Source organism: Balearica regulorum, chromosome 6 (genome assembly GCF_011004875.1).
Source record: "Balearica regulorum gibbericeps isolate bBalReg1 chromosome 6, bBalReg1.pri, whole genome shotgun sequence".
NCBI lineage: Eukaryota > Metazoa > Chordata > Aves > Gruiformes > Gruidae > Balearica > Balearica regulorum.
In genome coordinates, this window is record NC_046189.1 from 32,116,055 (window position 1) to 32,129,150 (window position 13,096).

Sequence of the window (13,096 nt, forward strand, 5' to 3'; positions counted from 1 at the left end):
ATCTCCATGTACCAGTGTCTAGCAAGCACCAATCAAAACTATCTCAAAAGACACTTTATTTTCTAATCCAGCATTATCTGCTTGCTGCATCTTAGTGTATGAGATCTGAAACTTATACATACCACCAAGCTATATGATGCTTGTACTTAAAGAATGGCAGAAAACCAAAATACTGCAAATGGAAAATGTAATTACAGAAGGTTGATTAATATTCCTGGCTTAACATTTTAGCATCAGGATAAAGGCTTATTGTCTCTGGCTCTTTCATTGCCTCCAGAATAACATTTACCATATCTTCATCTTGCAGAAAGGAGCCAAACCCTGGGCCTGCTCATTAGTCTGTATTAGCTGTACAAACTTTCCCCACTCCTTGGGTTGCAAACCAGGCCAAAAAAATGACTTGAGCATTACAGAGCTCTTAGACAGCTCATGCAGAAGAAATGCTCGATATGAATTACAGTGTAAAAATACCTAGTCAACAGAGTAGGTATTGTTTCTGATACCTCAGAGCTTGAAGGGGAGGAGAAGACCGCACTCAGACACCATGGCTTGGAAACAGCGAGGCTCTGCCATGCCATGCCCAGCTCTCTCTGGGACATGTCCCTTGATGGCACAAACTGCTGCTGAGCACAAAGTACTTCATGGTCAACATGCTGCATGACCCTAAAGATAGGGGACTTTCTAAGGTCATAACTGCCCTAAATTTGGGGGTTTTAATATGGTAAAGAGAGTGAAAGCTGGAAAAAGCTGGAGCATGCCAGAGAGACGCAATAGGGTACCACAGTAGTGATGAGGAAACCCCCCTCAGAAGGCACCAAGGTATCTGTATGCTGGCTCCCTGCACTGGGGTAAAATAGATCCTGAGTTACTAGAAACTACTGTCTGTGCAGGGTTTAGTCCTCACAATACTTCATTAATCACCACTGAACGCAAAGCGCCATTCATTGCAGCAAAGAGCATCCTCATCAGGAATCAGCGCTTCACTGCCAGCCCAGTTGTCTGCCACCTTCACCCACCTTGACGGTGGTGAGCCCCACCACAACCCACAGCCACTGATCAATCTGGGCCATCACTCGGCTGCTGTGAGGGAAATTAATCACTAAGGCCCCATTTTGGCTACGGGGCTTAACGAGGTCAATCAGCTGGCCCGAAATTTTGTCTATTCTACCTCTGCATGGATGGAGCCGTTGCTGCTCATGTCTGTGATCAGCAGGCAGCTGCTCCACCCACAGCAAGGGGCTGCCAAGGCAGTGCGAGTTATGGCACAGCTGGTTCTCCTGCCTTGCACACCAGTCCCATGGACTTTCCTTCCCACCAGAAATTAGCTCCAGTAATTAATTAACCACTGTGGCTGCAGACATTCTTCTGTCATGACCTGCCACATCACACCAAGAGCCACACAAGTGCACACACTCACCTCTGCTCACCCTTCCTAGAGGATGCTCAGTCCTGAATTTAGATGACATCAGCATCTACATTCATTTTCTGAACTTAGAAGGGACCAGGCTGTGCATTCAAGAAGCACAGTGAAAGATTTTGGACGTTACCAACAGTTTGAGACTAGCACAAACATACAGAAAGTATCTTGCCTGTCTCCTGCCTTCCAGCAACACTTCCAAATCGAGCCCTGGTGATACACACCGCAGTATTTCTGCACCGTAGGGAAATGTCGTTCCACTTTTGCAGTAACATGGTGGAAGGGACTGAAAAAAACCACATGGTGGGCGGCACAACTGCATCACTATCCTGAGATGTCTCTGCTCTAACCATGATAGCCACCTCTCCAAAACTGAGACGCACTTTACGCCCAGACCAGCACTGTAGTTGTGCCAATAACAATATCTGTGCCAGGCTGGGAGAAGAAAGATGACTGTTGGGTGGCATCAGATCCAACGGGGCAGGCTCAGTCCTGCCAAGAGCATGAAGCGTAAATGAAGCCAACCCAGGCGAGGGAAGATCTGGTTTCCCACAAGCCTATGTCCCATCCCTCCCACAGACGATGCCTATCTCCTGACTTCCAAAATCCAGACCCAGAAGAACACATGCCCAGCCAAAAAGGACTATGGAAGGCTGGAGTGAACAAAACCCAAACTGTATGTCAAGAGGGGAAAAAGCAAACGGAGCCATCCCTGGCGAGCAGGGCAGCTCAGCCACACGGCAGAGAGGAGCAAGCACTTCCATCCCTGACACGCAAAGGGATATGGAGCAACCCACCTACTTGTTCCAGAAAGATCTTCGAGCAAACATCTTCAAAACCCCTACGGACATGGGTAACATGGCACCAAGCTGATGAAATCCATCTTTAATTACTGCTCACAGCTCCAGTTTTGCTGACAAAGAGGGAGAGTAGGCTATCAGCGCCCGGAGGTGGGATCATCCAGCCCCAGACACAAAGGGGGCAGGTACGAGCAATAGGAACCAGCTCCAACTCCTAACACGGGTCAACCACTGCAAGATGTGTTGTTAAGAAACGCGTTAAGACGACGCACAATGCTGCTGCACACAAGCATACATGAATCTTAAAGGAGCTCGTCCCAGGTGCTCAGGGATCAGCACCTACAAGTCTAATCGTGTGATGAAATCTCAGCCCTGAATTTGCATTTGCAGAAGGTCCATTTTTACCCCTTTAAACTAGAAAAGATATTAACCTTTTTTCTTTGCCTGTTCATGTACAAAAGCACATGAAAACAATTGCCTCTACTTTTCAAGGCATCTTTCACGGTTTTTGCAATAAAAATTTAGTAGCTACTTCCAAGAAATCCTTACCTTGGTCCAAGAACAAAGCAGAAGAAACCTCCTTCTCTTTTTTGCCTTAAAACCCCAGAAGCCAAAGCAACTCACCTTGCAGACGGCAGCCTGCAAAATTGCATCAAAACCACCCTCTGGAGCATCTCTGTTGCGGGAAACCTTCTGTTTTTGAACTTCTTCGTTGAAACGGTCGACTTTATCCGTTAGGGACAAGAGGTGGCGGAAGCCAAAGGACGGGACACAGCTGGGGAACAGCTTGTAACTGCAGGAGGAACAGAGGAGTGGTCAGCTGGGAGGAACTGCAATAGCAGCAAAGAGCTGCAGAAGCTCCCAGCTCTACCAGGCTGGTCTCCAAATCTTTGTTCAGAGGGATGAAATACTTCCACAAGGCTTCATGTTTTGGACATTTTGATTTCTGGCTGTTTACCTACAAAACTCTACAGTGGAGCCCATGGTTTTGGTTCCCTCCCTGGGGCTTTGAGCAGCTGAAGTTTCCAGAGATCTCACCAGGACCAAACATATCTCTCCACGTAAGGTCTGAGTGGAGACACCAAGCACTGGGCCATGCAGCTCTGGAGTTTCAGCACCCATAAAGTGGTTTTCACACTGGAATCCCGCAGTGCAGGATGCAACCCGCAGTGATGCGTAGGGCATGTTTTGGCAGGAGGGCCAGAGCCACCCTTCCCAGGGCATCAAAGGGCACCACGCAGGAGTGTCACTGCCAACAGCTACTTTTCCCCTCTTTTTCAATATGTATTTTCACTCTGTCATCCAGTTTTCTTGGCAGTACGTGCCACCCTGCACCCACTGCAGGTCACCGGGCACCTGGCAACTGCACACCACGAGGTGCATTAGTAACTAACACCAGCCATGCATCCTCCCACTCTCCTTGCAAGCTGATGAGCAAACAGCACTTTTGCTTTCCAGAGCGCCGCTGGAGCAGAAAGGTAGGAGTGGCACCCTAAGGCAGAGAAATGCCTTGGCAGGCTACCAGGAAAACTTCTTTTTCCGTATAAAACAGGAGGCAGCTTTGGTGCTCACCGCGTGGCCGGAAGAGCTCAGCAGAGCAGCTCCTGCAGCGTGGGAAATCAGTGTGTGCAGGGGAGAGGGACGAGAAGGGTTAAGAAGAAAATGTGTTTAAAAAGGAGTTGGGCTGACACTAACTCACTCTTATCTTCAAAGATAAAACCCGAGAACAATTAAAGACCTCTGCTGACACATGACCCACTATGGGTAAGTTGTAAGTAGCTTTTTACACAAAGGAGTATTTAGCATTTACCACTGCTGGGAACTCAAATCCCTCACAAGGGACCCCAGAGCAGGGATTTCCACCCGCACAGCCATGCACACACCTAAACATGGGGCAGGTCCCACAGCTGGCGATTAGAGCCATCCCTGGCCATCAGCCCCATGTTCAGACTTGCATCCTGCTCACATCTAGGGCCAAGGTGAGGACTGTGCGATGTCTGAAACCTCTGCACTGCAGGGTCTCAGCGGGGTCTCTCAGTACCCATATGATACATCTGGGTGCTTGGTTTGCCAAAGTCCTGGTCCAGAAAGAAAACACTGACACAGTATAGGGTCCCACCTCTTAGGGTCTCATCCCATGTCTACTTTCTACAATCCCAAGGCTATCATTTAGAATATAATATTATGTATGATTTAATCCTTGTTTTGTTTGTTTTACACTCCAGGTTTGCTGGCAGAAGCTGCAGGCAGCAGCAGGACAGACAACGAATATCTGAGTGACTACGCAAGGGCGCACAGCAGTGCGGGTCAGTTATCTCAGGTTGTAACCTCCCTGAGTCTCATCACAGATAGATGGGCAATTGAGTGTTCAGTAAAACCCTCTGCCTTCCTTATCTTTTTAAATTTAGTGTTTGTTTCCTTCCTGTTATCTCTGTTGAATGACACCATGGCTGTCCTCCCTGGGAGGTCCCAGCCAGGATGCTGAGCCAGGAGCAGGCTGGGAGGGAGGAGGCAGGGATCCCAGCCAGATCCTGCATGAAAACAGGGCCTCACCCCACCCAGACCTGCAGGATGGCCATCGCTGTGAGGAGGAGGAGAGAGTCTGAACCGGGGGCAAAAAATACCCATCACAGCTCATGTTTACTTGCAGCTTTTTTTTTAGATGAGAGCAGGCCACTGGACAAAGTCTGCTTTGACACTAAAAATAGCTGCAAACGAAACCACACCTGACAGCCCACCTCGCTGCCACAGCAACAAGCCACCCAGCAGCAGCGACAGCCCGCACGCAGAGCAGGCAGGGGAAGGCAACACCATCAGAGAACAACAGGGAGCCAGCACCCCTGGTTTGGATGAAGAGGAGACAGATGACAACTGGAAGGGAGCACCCACCAGACCAGCTGCCTTGGGCAATCCTTCCTAAATGGTTTCCCAAGACCAGCCTGGCTTAATGTAACCCATAAACAGAAAAGCAAACACCTGGATAAAACCAAAAGGACATGCAGATAGTCTGATCGCGGTGGGAAAAGCTGAGGCAACAGCTCTGGATGACTTCGATGAAAGCAGGTCGGCAGTTTCAGGCATGCCTTGCTGCAGAGTTGTCCAGCTCCACCCTCTCCTTCTCTCCCAGCCCTCCCTTCCTGCTCATTTCACCCTACTGCACTCAGCAAAAGCCGCGTCACTTCAATTAAATCACGCACCAGCCAAATAAAGTTTCTGATATTTCCCCAGCTGGAGTGAAACCTTGTCCCCAGTCCCTGAGCACCATGATGGAGACTGAGGACAACTGAGATGACTGAGTACATCCCTCTGAGGCCATGCCAAATTTCTGGGGGAAAGAGCTATGAAGAGTGTGGCGTATGGTGCCGTGGCAGCAGAGAGCCACCTCCCTGACTCAGTCAGCGTGGTCACTTTTGGCTACGCTTCATATAATTTTGTCTGGTCAATGGTCAATGTCCAATGAGATCCAAATGCTTGGTCAATGCCAAAATGTGCCTAGAAACCCATAGCTGATGTAAGTTTTCTTTAATCTGCCTCTCATATGGAAAAGTTAAATGATGAGTGCTCACAGAGCTTGGCACCCATTTGGCGGTGATCTTACAATGTAAGTATCCATGAATAGCTCATATAAAAGTGCAAATCTTACTGTCCTTACATGACTAGAAAGCACCCCAACCATGGATGAGGTAAAGATGGGGACCACGAAGGTAAGTGTCAATGGTGACATAGTCCCAGGAGGGCACTTGCTGCTGTATTCATCCTTTTGTGCCAACATCCAAACCCATCTGAGCCTGGACACCCTCCACTACACCCAGTTTTACTCTGGCATAATCTCCAATTCAATGGACTTGATCTGGACTCCAGCAGTTAAAGGCAAACAAAAAGACTCTAGTAAAGACACTAACAAGAAAAAGAAAAAAAAATAAAAAAGGAGGAAGGCTCTGCTATCACCGCAAAGCAAACCACATCATGTGTGCTTTTGCAACTGCCAGTTTGCTTTCCTTCTACAGCAATAAAGAAGAAAAAATCTGCTTGACATCTTCAAAACACTTTACCAGAACTAATTAATCAGTACTACAGGCCATCACAAATCTCACTTCCCCCAGACACTTCTGTTGGGAAGGACTTACATTGCCTTGGTCTCCTTATCTGTAAAATGCAGACAAAGAGCTTATTTGATTTACTCAAGGCCAAACTATGACTCAGAGCTAGGACCAGAAATCAGGAATTTCTGGCTCTTGCTCCTTTTCCTTAAAGCCCATAAAAAAGCCTGCTATGCCTGCATTCTCTTCAGGTACATAAAAAATAGCTTCAGGCTCCCGATACAACAGTTTCCCATCTCTGGATGCGGAAATCGCCCAACAACCGCTGCAAAATTGGAAGTTGTCCTATTTTGAATTGCTCTGGAGCATCACAGTGACACCCACAGCTAATCAGCATTCCCAAAAGCCGGGGCTTAAGTGTGGCTCATTATCTAAAGCAGGAATGGGAAGAGAAGACTGCAGCCAGGCTCTGTGCAAACACAGGGCTTGTCCCTTCAGGGTACACCCACCACTTACCCAATGCAGGGATTGTTTTGGTATCTCGGAGCTGTGTAGGAAAAAGGAGAAATGTTTTTGTCCACGAAAGAGCCAAACCCCAGCCGGAAATTGCTAGTGAGCTTTCGCATCTCTTCAGCCAGCTTGGTCCCCAGATTGCGAATATTATCTAGGTCGTCGTTCATGGACAGGGAGAGATCCATCAGGTAGTAGAGGTCCACAGGATAGTCCTCCACTTGCCGAACCTGAACTCGGAAGGAGGTCTGGTCACCTGCACACACACACAGGAGTTGAGAGTGGTGAAAAGGAAACTTGTAGCACACATAAAATCCAGACCGCAGGCTTTTTCCTCCCACCCTGCAGAGCAGATAGATCACTTCCAAAGAAGAGGGTGAGGGGAATAAGCTTTTCCAAATCCATCCCTTAGGAGACTAACAGGAAAGCAGGTAATGACTTTGGGTCCTTTTAAGCTATGTAGGATACTGGCTACAAGAAAAAAAGACACATCTATAAACTGCATGTCTCTATTTTACTTTGGAGATATGAGAAAGGGTCTTTCCACCTCAGCTGAGAGAACATCTAGGGTGGGGATACATGAAAAATGCTGCTGCCACAGACTGTACACAGTCCAGGGGTGTTTTCCTGGAAAACTGGGAAGAAAAGCAAGCAAAAGAACTTGAAAGGGATGTTTCATGGACTACTGAAAGACGGACCCTGCACACGCTTACTTGGGTATGTCCTCAAAGCAAACCAGGAGCAGTCCAAGAAGTCCTGCACAAAAGTGAGAAGGAGGTGGAGCAGGAGAAGGAAGAGGGTCAGGAGAAAGCAGCCAGCATGACCTGAATGCAAGATGTTCTCTGAGCTGTGCAGGGAAGTCAAGTCGAAGCAGACACAGAAGAAACACCTTTTAAAAGGGTATCTCCCCCAAAAAAGAGCCATGCCACCATCATTCTGGAGAAAGGGCAAAAGGGAAGTGAACTGGAAAAAGAAGGTTGTTATGGTCACCCGGGGAAGCACCAAAGCAGAGATGAAGCTTCCTGAAGTGATGAACAGAAGGGAAGGACCTGACAAGGCTGAGTCACAGGCCGTGCAAACACGAAGAAGAGCAGAGGAAAGCCTTTCCCCTGACCTTCCCCTTTGCCAAACCGCTTTCACCAGAGATGCCCTCCAGAAGGGTTGCCCGGGAGGGGAGGCCACCACCGGCACTGCCCACACCTCAAAAAAAGGTGAAGTGGCTTCAAAATGAACTCAACGTCACACCAGATGGACCTCGGTGGAGCCAGAGAGGAGGTGGCAAATGTTTGCCTTACGCTTTGCTGAGAGAGGGGTCTGAATGGAAACCCCAGGCTGGTTTGGAGATCCCCCATTCCCAGCTGCCACCTCAGCCCCCCTTCCAGCTCAGTGGGGTCTCAGACCCAGCAACTCAGATCCTCTCAGGACCAAGCTCCCCCTCCTGCCCACCTCTCCCAGCTCTTCATGGCTGAGGCTGAACTTTGGGCACTGGCAGGTTCTGCAAAACACTCATGGCTTCCCCTCTTCTTCCCCAGAGAAGAAACACACATTTTTTAAGTATTGTGAAAACATTTCCCTAACCATTTTATTGTTCTCCTCGTTGTGCGCAGCAGCACAGCTGCTCCCACTTACTTCCAGCCCAACAACATGCAGCAGCAGCATCCCAAAACTGCCGTGCTGGCAAGACGTGGCACCACGGGCTTCGCAGCCCGGCAGGCAGGAGCCCCGCGTGGCACCTTGGGGTCACGCTACGCCGAGTTGCACGCAGAGCCCAACGCCCCACCAAATCAGGTGGGCCTGACGCTGTACCTGGCATGCATTTTGTGGGGGAACAAAGGAGAACACCATTTATAGAGTGCAAAACCTGTTAGCAGGGATTGCAGGGTAACAAACCGTGATTGCAAGCTTGGGTTTAAACGCATTCTTGCAGCACTGAATTAACTTCGGGAAAATTCATTCCTATGCCTAATTTTTTTTTCATTCCTACATATTTTTCCCACTGGAATACCCAGACCTTTCAGGAAAAGAGGATGTGTCCTTCTGCATTTCCCGTTTCCAAAACACTGTTCTTCCTGAGCAGGTCCTAAGATGGGAATTCCTGTGCCAGAAAGGGTATTTAGGATGCTCTGATCAAACCTTCTTCTCTTAATAGTTACAAATTTATTAGTCCCTGAGAAGCACCAAAAATAACAGGATCTTGGGCCTGGTTCTTTCATTCGTAACTGTGCAAATCAATTATCTCAGAGAAAATATAGCTAATGTATGTAGATGTAAGTGCAAAAGAATTTATTATTCTCTGTGCACAGTATTACTCTCACACTTCTAGGGATAATCCAGCCCCCTCCTTCCCCATGTACTGTCACCACCATCCTCTCGTTAGGGCTTATGCTGAGAAATTTTAAACTCAAAACCGAATTCAGAAATGTTTCTTGGACACTGTCACACAGAGGCAGTGCAGAAACTGGAAAAACTGCTTTTGGCCAATTTAGGAACACAAATTCAACAATCACTTATCCAAGAAAAGCTCTTTTTTCTGCTTGGTGAGGCTCACAGCTTGATGAGCAACACAACTTGCATCTATTCATTTTTTTAATTCCTTTTACACTATTCAAATTTTTCATTTAACCAGGACACACTACTTTATAGCTGGACCCAAGATTAAAAAGCAATATTATAAAAACTAAATGCTTGACCTGAAAGCTACCCTATAAGAAAATCAATTTAAGGCCTTTGGAAATTAGCTGTGAGCACAGAGATTTGGGGATGTGACTTCTGCCACAGGACGATTAGATCAAACTGCCTGGGTGGGAACGACAAACAATTGACAATTTGTTCCCTTCTGCTTCTGCTTAGCGGTCTAAGAATAAAAGATCACCATTGCCACAGACCGCGCGTGAATTCATCTTTGAAATAGTACACTCTTCATGCCCAAAATTAAATCAACATTGTCTCCTCTTTGTCTTGGGTTCACAGGGTGAGACCCATTCTCAAGCTCAGGGATTAGATAATTTAAACTGGGGATGCTCATACAAGGGTTTAGGAAGTCATCAGCCCTAAGACGGAGTGCTGCCAGGTATCAAAAAGAGAGAAAAAAAAGGGAGATACTGTTACAAACATCTACAAACATCTAGGTGTGTCCCTCCTCCTGCAAGGACTCGGATGCTCTGCAGCAGGCGCAGAGGGAGGGGATCTCCCTGGCTCAGTACGGGAATCGCTGCGGGGGCCCTGGGGCTGGTTCCTGCAGCTCAGCCCAGACCTGGAGGGCTTCTCTGCTGTCCAAGGAGAGCTGAAGGTGGCCACAAGCGTGGTCCTCGGTGAGGGCTGGCAGGAACAGCACACCAGCCCTGTGCAGCCCGAAGCATCTAACAGCGCGGTCCCTGGGAAGCCACAGGGAGACGGACCCCACGTCCTGCTGCAGACCGGAGCAGGGGTATCCGCACCTCTGGCTGGGCAAAACTTCCAACCCAAACCATTCCACGATTCTGTGAAAACTGCTGGGGACTGGGAAAGGGGAATTTACTGAGCACTGGGGAAGGGTCTGCAGGAGGCGAGACGTGGAAGCTGAGCCAGCCCTTTCTGCCAGGAGTTGCCTCAAGAACCAGGAGGAGTAACAGCTTCCTTTTTTTAGGGGAGCAAACCTGTTTCATCAGCAACATTCAGTTGCAGAAGCCGTGCATCTAGCCATGCATCCAGTGGTAACTACTCTCAAGGCTTCGAAGCAAAATTTCTTTACATTTGAGGGTCTGACTGATGACAGCAGTCATACTGCTGAGGAAGGGTTAATTAAGAGACATGATGACTATCCAACCCATAGTATTAAAACAACAAATCCTGCAGCAACTAGTAGGCTCTGGGAGAGCACTGGTAGTATGAGCACCAACTCAAACTCCTGTTTTTCTTGGGCAAAACATCATATTTCATTTTTCTGTATGCTCATGAGAGCTGTCAAAAAACTGTAAGCCTTAGAAACCCACACCAATTGCTTATAATGAATCGAGCTTTTATATTTGCTTCTTAACTTTGCAATAAAGAGCTTTTTTTTCCCCTTTAGAAATATCATCTGCCAAATTTTTGCAAGAATTCTGAACCCACATTAAAGCCTCCCCCCACCATGCAAAAACTTTTGATAACAAGCATGCTCGCATGGTTTAGTCCAGCCGTTCACTTCTAATTTTTTAATTAAAAGGAAGAGATTGAAGAAAAGTGATGGCTCAGGGGAATGAAACAGGGATCTGGCCACAGTCCAAGGCCTGAGTCACAAGTTCAAGTCTCCATCTTCAGCCTTGATCCCACGGCTCTTTTGCATACCGACAGAAAACAGATATGCGTTTTTGTTTCCAATTTATTGAAGGAGCTGTCTCAGTTTAGAGTCAAGCACTGTCAGCTTGGTGGAGGATCCAAAGTTATGTTAACTCCTTCCATCCAGGGATTAGATTTTTAAGCTGAGCAGGTTCCTTCTAAACACATGCAGGGGTTAAGACTAGTATTGGTAACAGTTGTGGGTGGGCTTTGACTGACTTTGCATAACAGCGGTATCCTCTCACGGAGGACACACACCTCAGCCCCAAACCTGTTCGTGATGCACCACCAAAGTTCACAGGCTGCGGAGGGGGTCAGCAGCCACCTGCTTTAGTGGGCTACAAGGTCACGAGCTATAACACGCTCTCGGCACGTCCCAGCCACGCTTTCTCACCCCCACACCCCCCAGCATACGGATCACAGCCGCTGGGGACTCACCAGGACGAAGATTCAAGGCGACCTTCTGAGGCGTGATCTGCGTGACGTCCAGGTGGGTCTGGCCGGAGCCCTTGCTGCTCAGAGGGACGTTCTTCACCACGCTGATGCTGCTGCTGGGGTTTTCGATGGCTCCCGCACAACCGTTTGCAATCAGGTTCTGCAGGAAGTCACACCGCGATGTGATGGACTTTGTGCTGCCAAACTCCTGGGGGGTGAAAAACGGACAAAAGGGAAGGGGAGGAGAGACATCAATCCCACAGCAGGGGCTTTGTTTTGACATGCTGGTATCTGTAGCAAACAGGAGATGACAAGGAGAAGCTGGTGTCATTTGTGGTGGCTGTACTCAAAAGCAGCCTGCACTGAACTTTGAGCCTGTCAAAGGGATCTACCAAAAAAGAAATCAGTTTGAAAACTGAATTTGCTCTCAGACGACCACAGCAGAAAGCTAAGTGTGGGTTTTCACCCCAGCCACAGCAGCAGTGCTTCCTCCCAGCCCTGTGAAAGCATGGCAAAGTGTTTGGTTTGCTGCCCGGATAGCCAATTGCCATCTCTTTGAGGGGACAAGGTAAGAAGCTGTTATTTTTCACACGTGCATTGCCTGGAAGGAGCTTTGCAAAAGAGAGAAGAGAGGACAAGGAGGTGGCACCGCAGGAAGCAGAACAAACCCACCAACCCAGAGAGCCAAGTCAAGATGTGCAGCTGGAGACAGAGGCTGGGAGGCTCCAGGCACCTGCGCCCTCTTCCCCGGGCAAGAGACCCCACATGTCCCCACGCAAGCACCGCGTGTGCCCCCTCCCTCACACCTCTGCGACACCATCGCATGGAAACAAAAAGCGACCGCAGGCAGTGGTCCCTGAAGCGGAGCACAGCCGGAGCGGTTTGACGTGGGCAGGCTGGCCTGGGCAGCTGCGCCAGAGGATAAGGGAGGTGGGGGACCCTGCACGGGAGGTGGTCAAAAGGCAGCCCGTGCCCGCCGCGGGCAGCGAGGTGTGGGCAGCGAGGCGTGGGCAGCGGCTCACCCCCAGAGGATGGGCTGCCATGGCAGGGAGTGTCCCAGCGCCCGTGCCCAGAGCTCCAGCCCTCGCTGTGAGCCCCGTGTGTGGTGCACAATGCAGCCTTGTGCGGGGCGGCGGTCAGGAACAGCCGGCTACACAATGCAGCCTTTTGCAAAGAGCCCATTTGTTAGAATGACTTTTCTTTTTTTAATTTTTTTTTTCCCCCCAAAAGAGCCAAAGGGAGCAAGTCGCATGCCCCAAACTTACTGAATTTCCAACAGCTGATTCCTACTTATTTCTGCACTGTAACAATAGAGACAACTGTGTTCTGCTCCAGGGCTCATCAACTAAAATGACGTGAAATAATGCAGAAAAGATGCTTGCAGCCACGCCAGCCCCTCCGTCAGCCACACAGCCAAAAACTGTGAGTGGGGCTGAATAAACCCCACTTTTTGCTGATGCTCCGGCATGGCAGAAGACAGGGGAGATATCAAGGAGGGAGAGGTTTTCCAACAGATCTCACCTTCACACCCATCAGGGTGCTCCGGGGATCCCCTGAGGACAGCCTCGGCCGCAGGGCCTGAGGACACAGGCAGAGGC

General features: G+C 49.0%; 1 protein-coding gene across 1 annotated transcript in view; it reads right to left on the reverse strand.

The window, feature by feature from the left end:
• The window catches only part of ITGB5 (integrin subunit beta 5), a 61,649-nt gene that overhangs the window by 37,740 nt on the left and 10,813 nt on the right, over positions 1 to 13,096 (reverse strand). The window contains exons 3-5 of the mRNA XM_075757096.1: positions 11,502 to 11,706; positions 6,774 to 7,023; positions 2,842 to 3,010 (exon numbers count right to left, since the gene is read on the reverse strand). Of these exons, the coding sequence (XP_075613211.1) occupies positions 2,842 to 3,010; positions 6,774 to 7,023; positions 11,502 to 11,706 (624 nt within the window). The remainder of the gene's footprint in view (positions 1 to 2,841; positions 3,011 to 6,773; positions 7,024 to 11,501; positions 11,707 to 13,096) is intronic.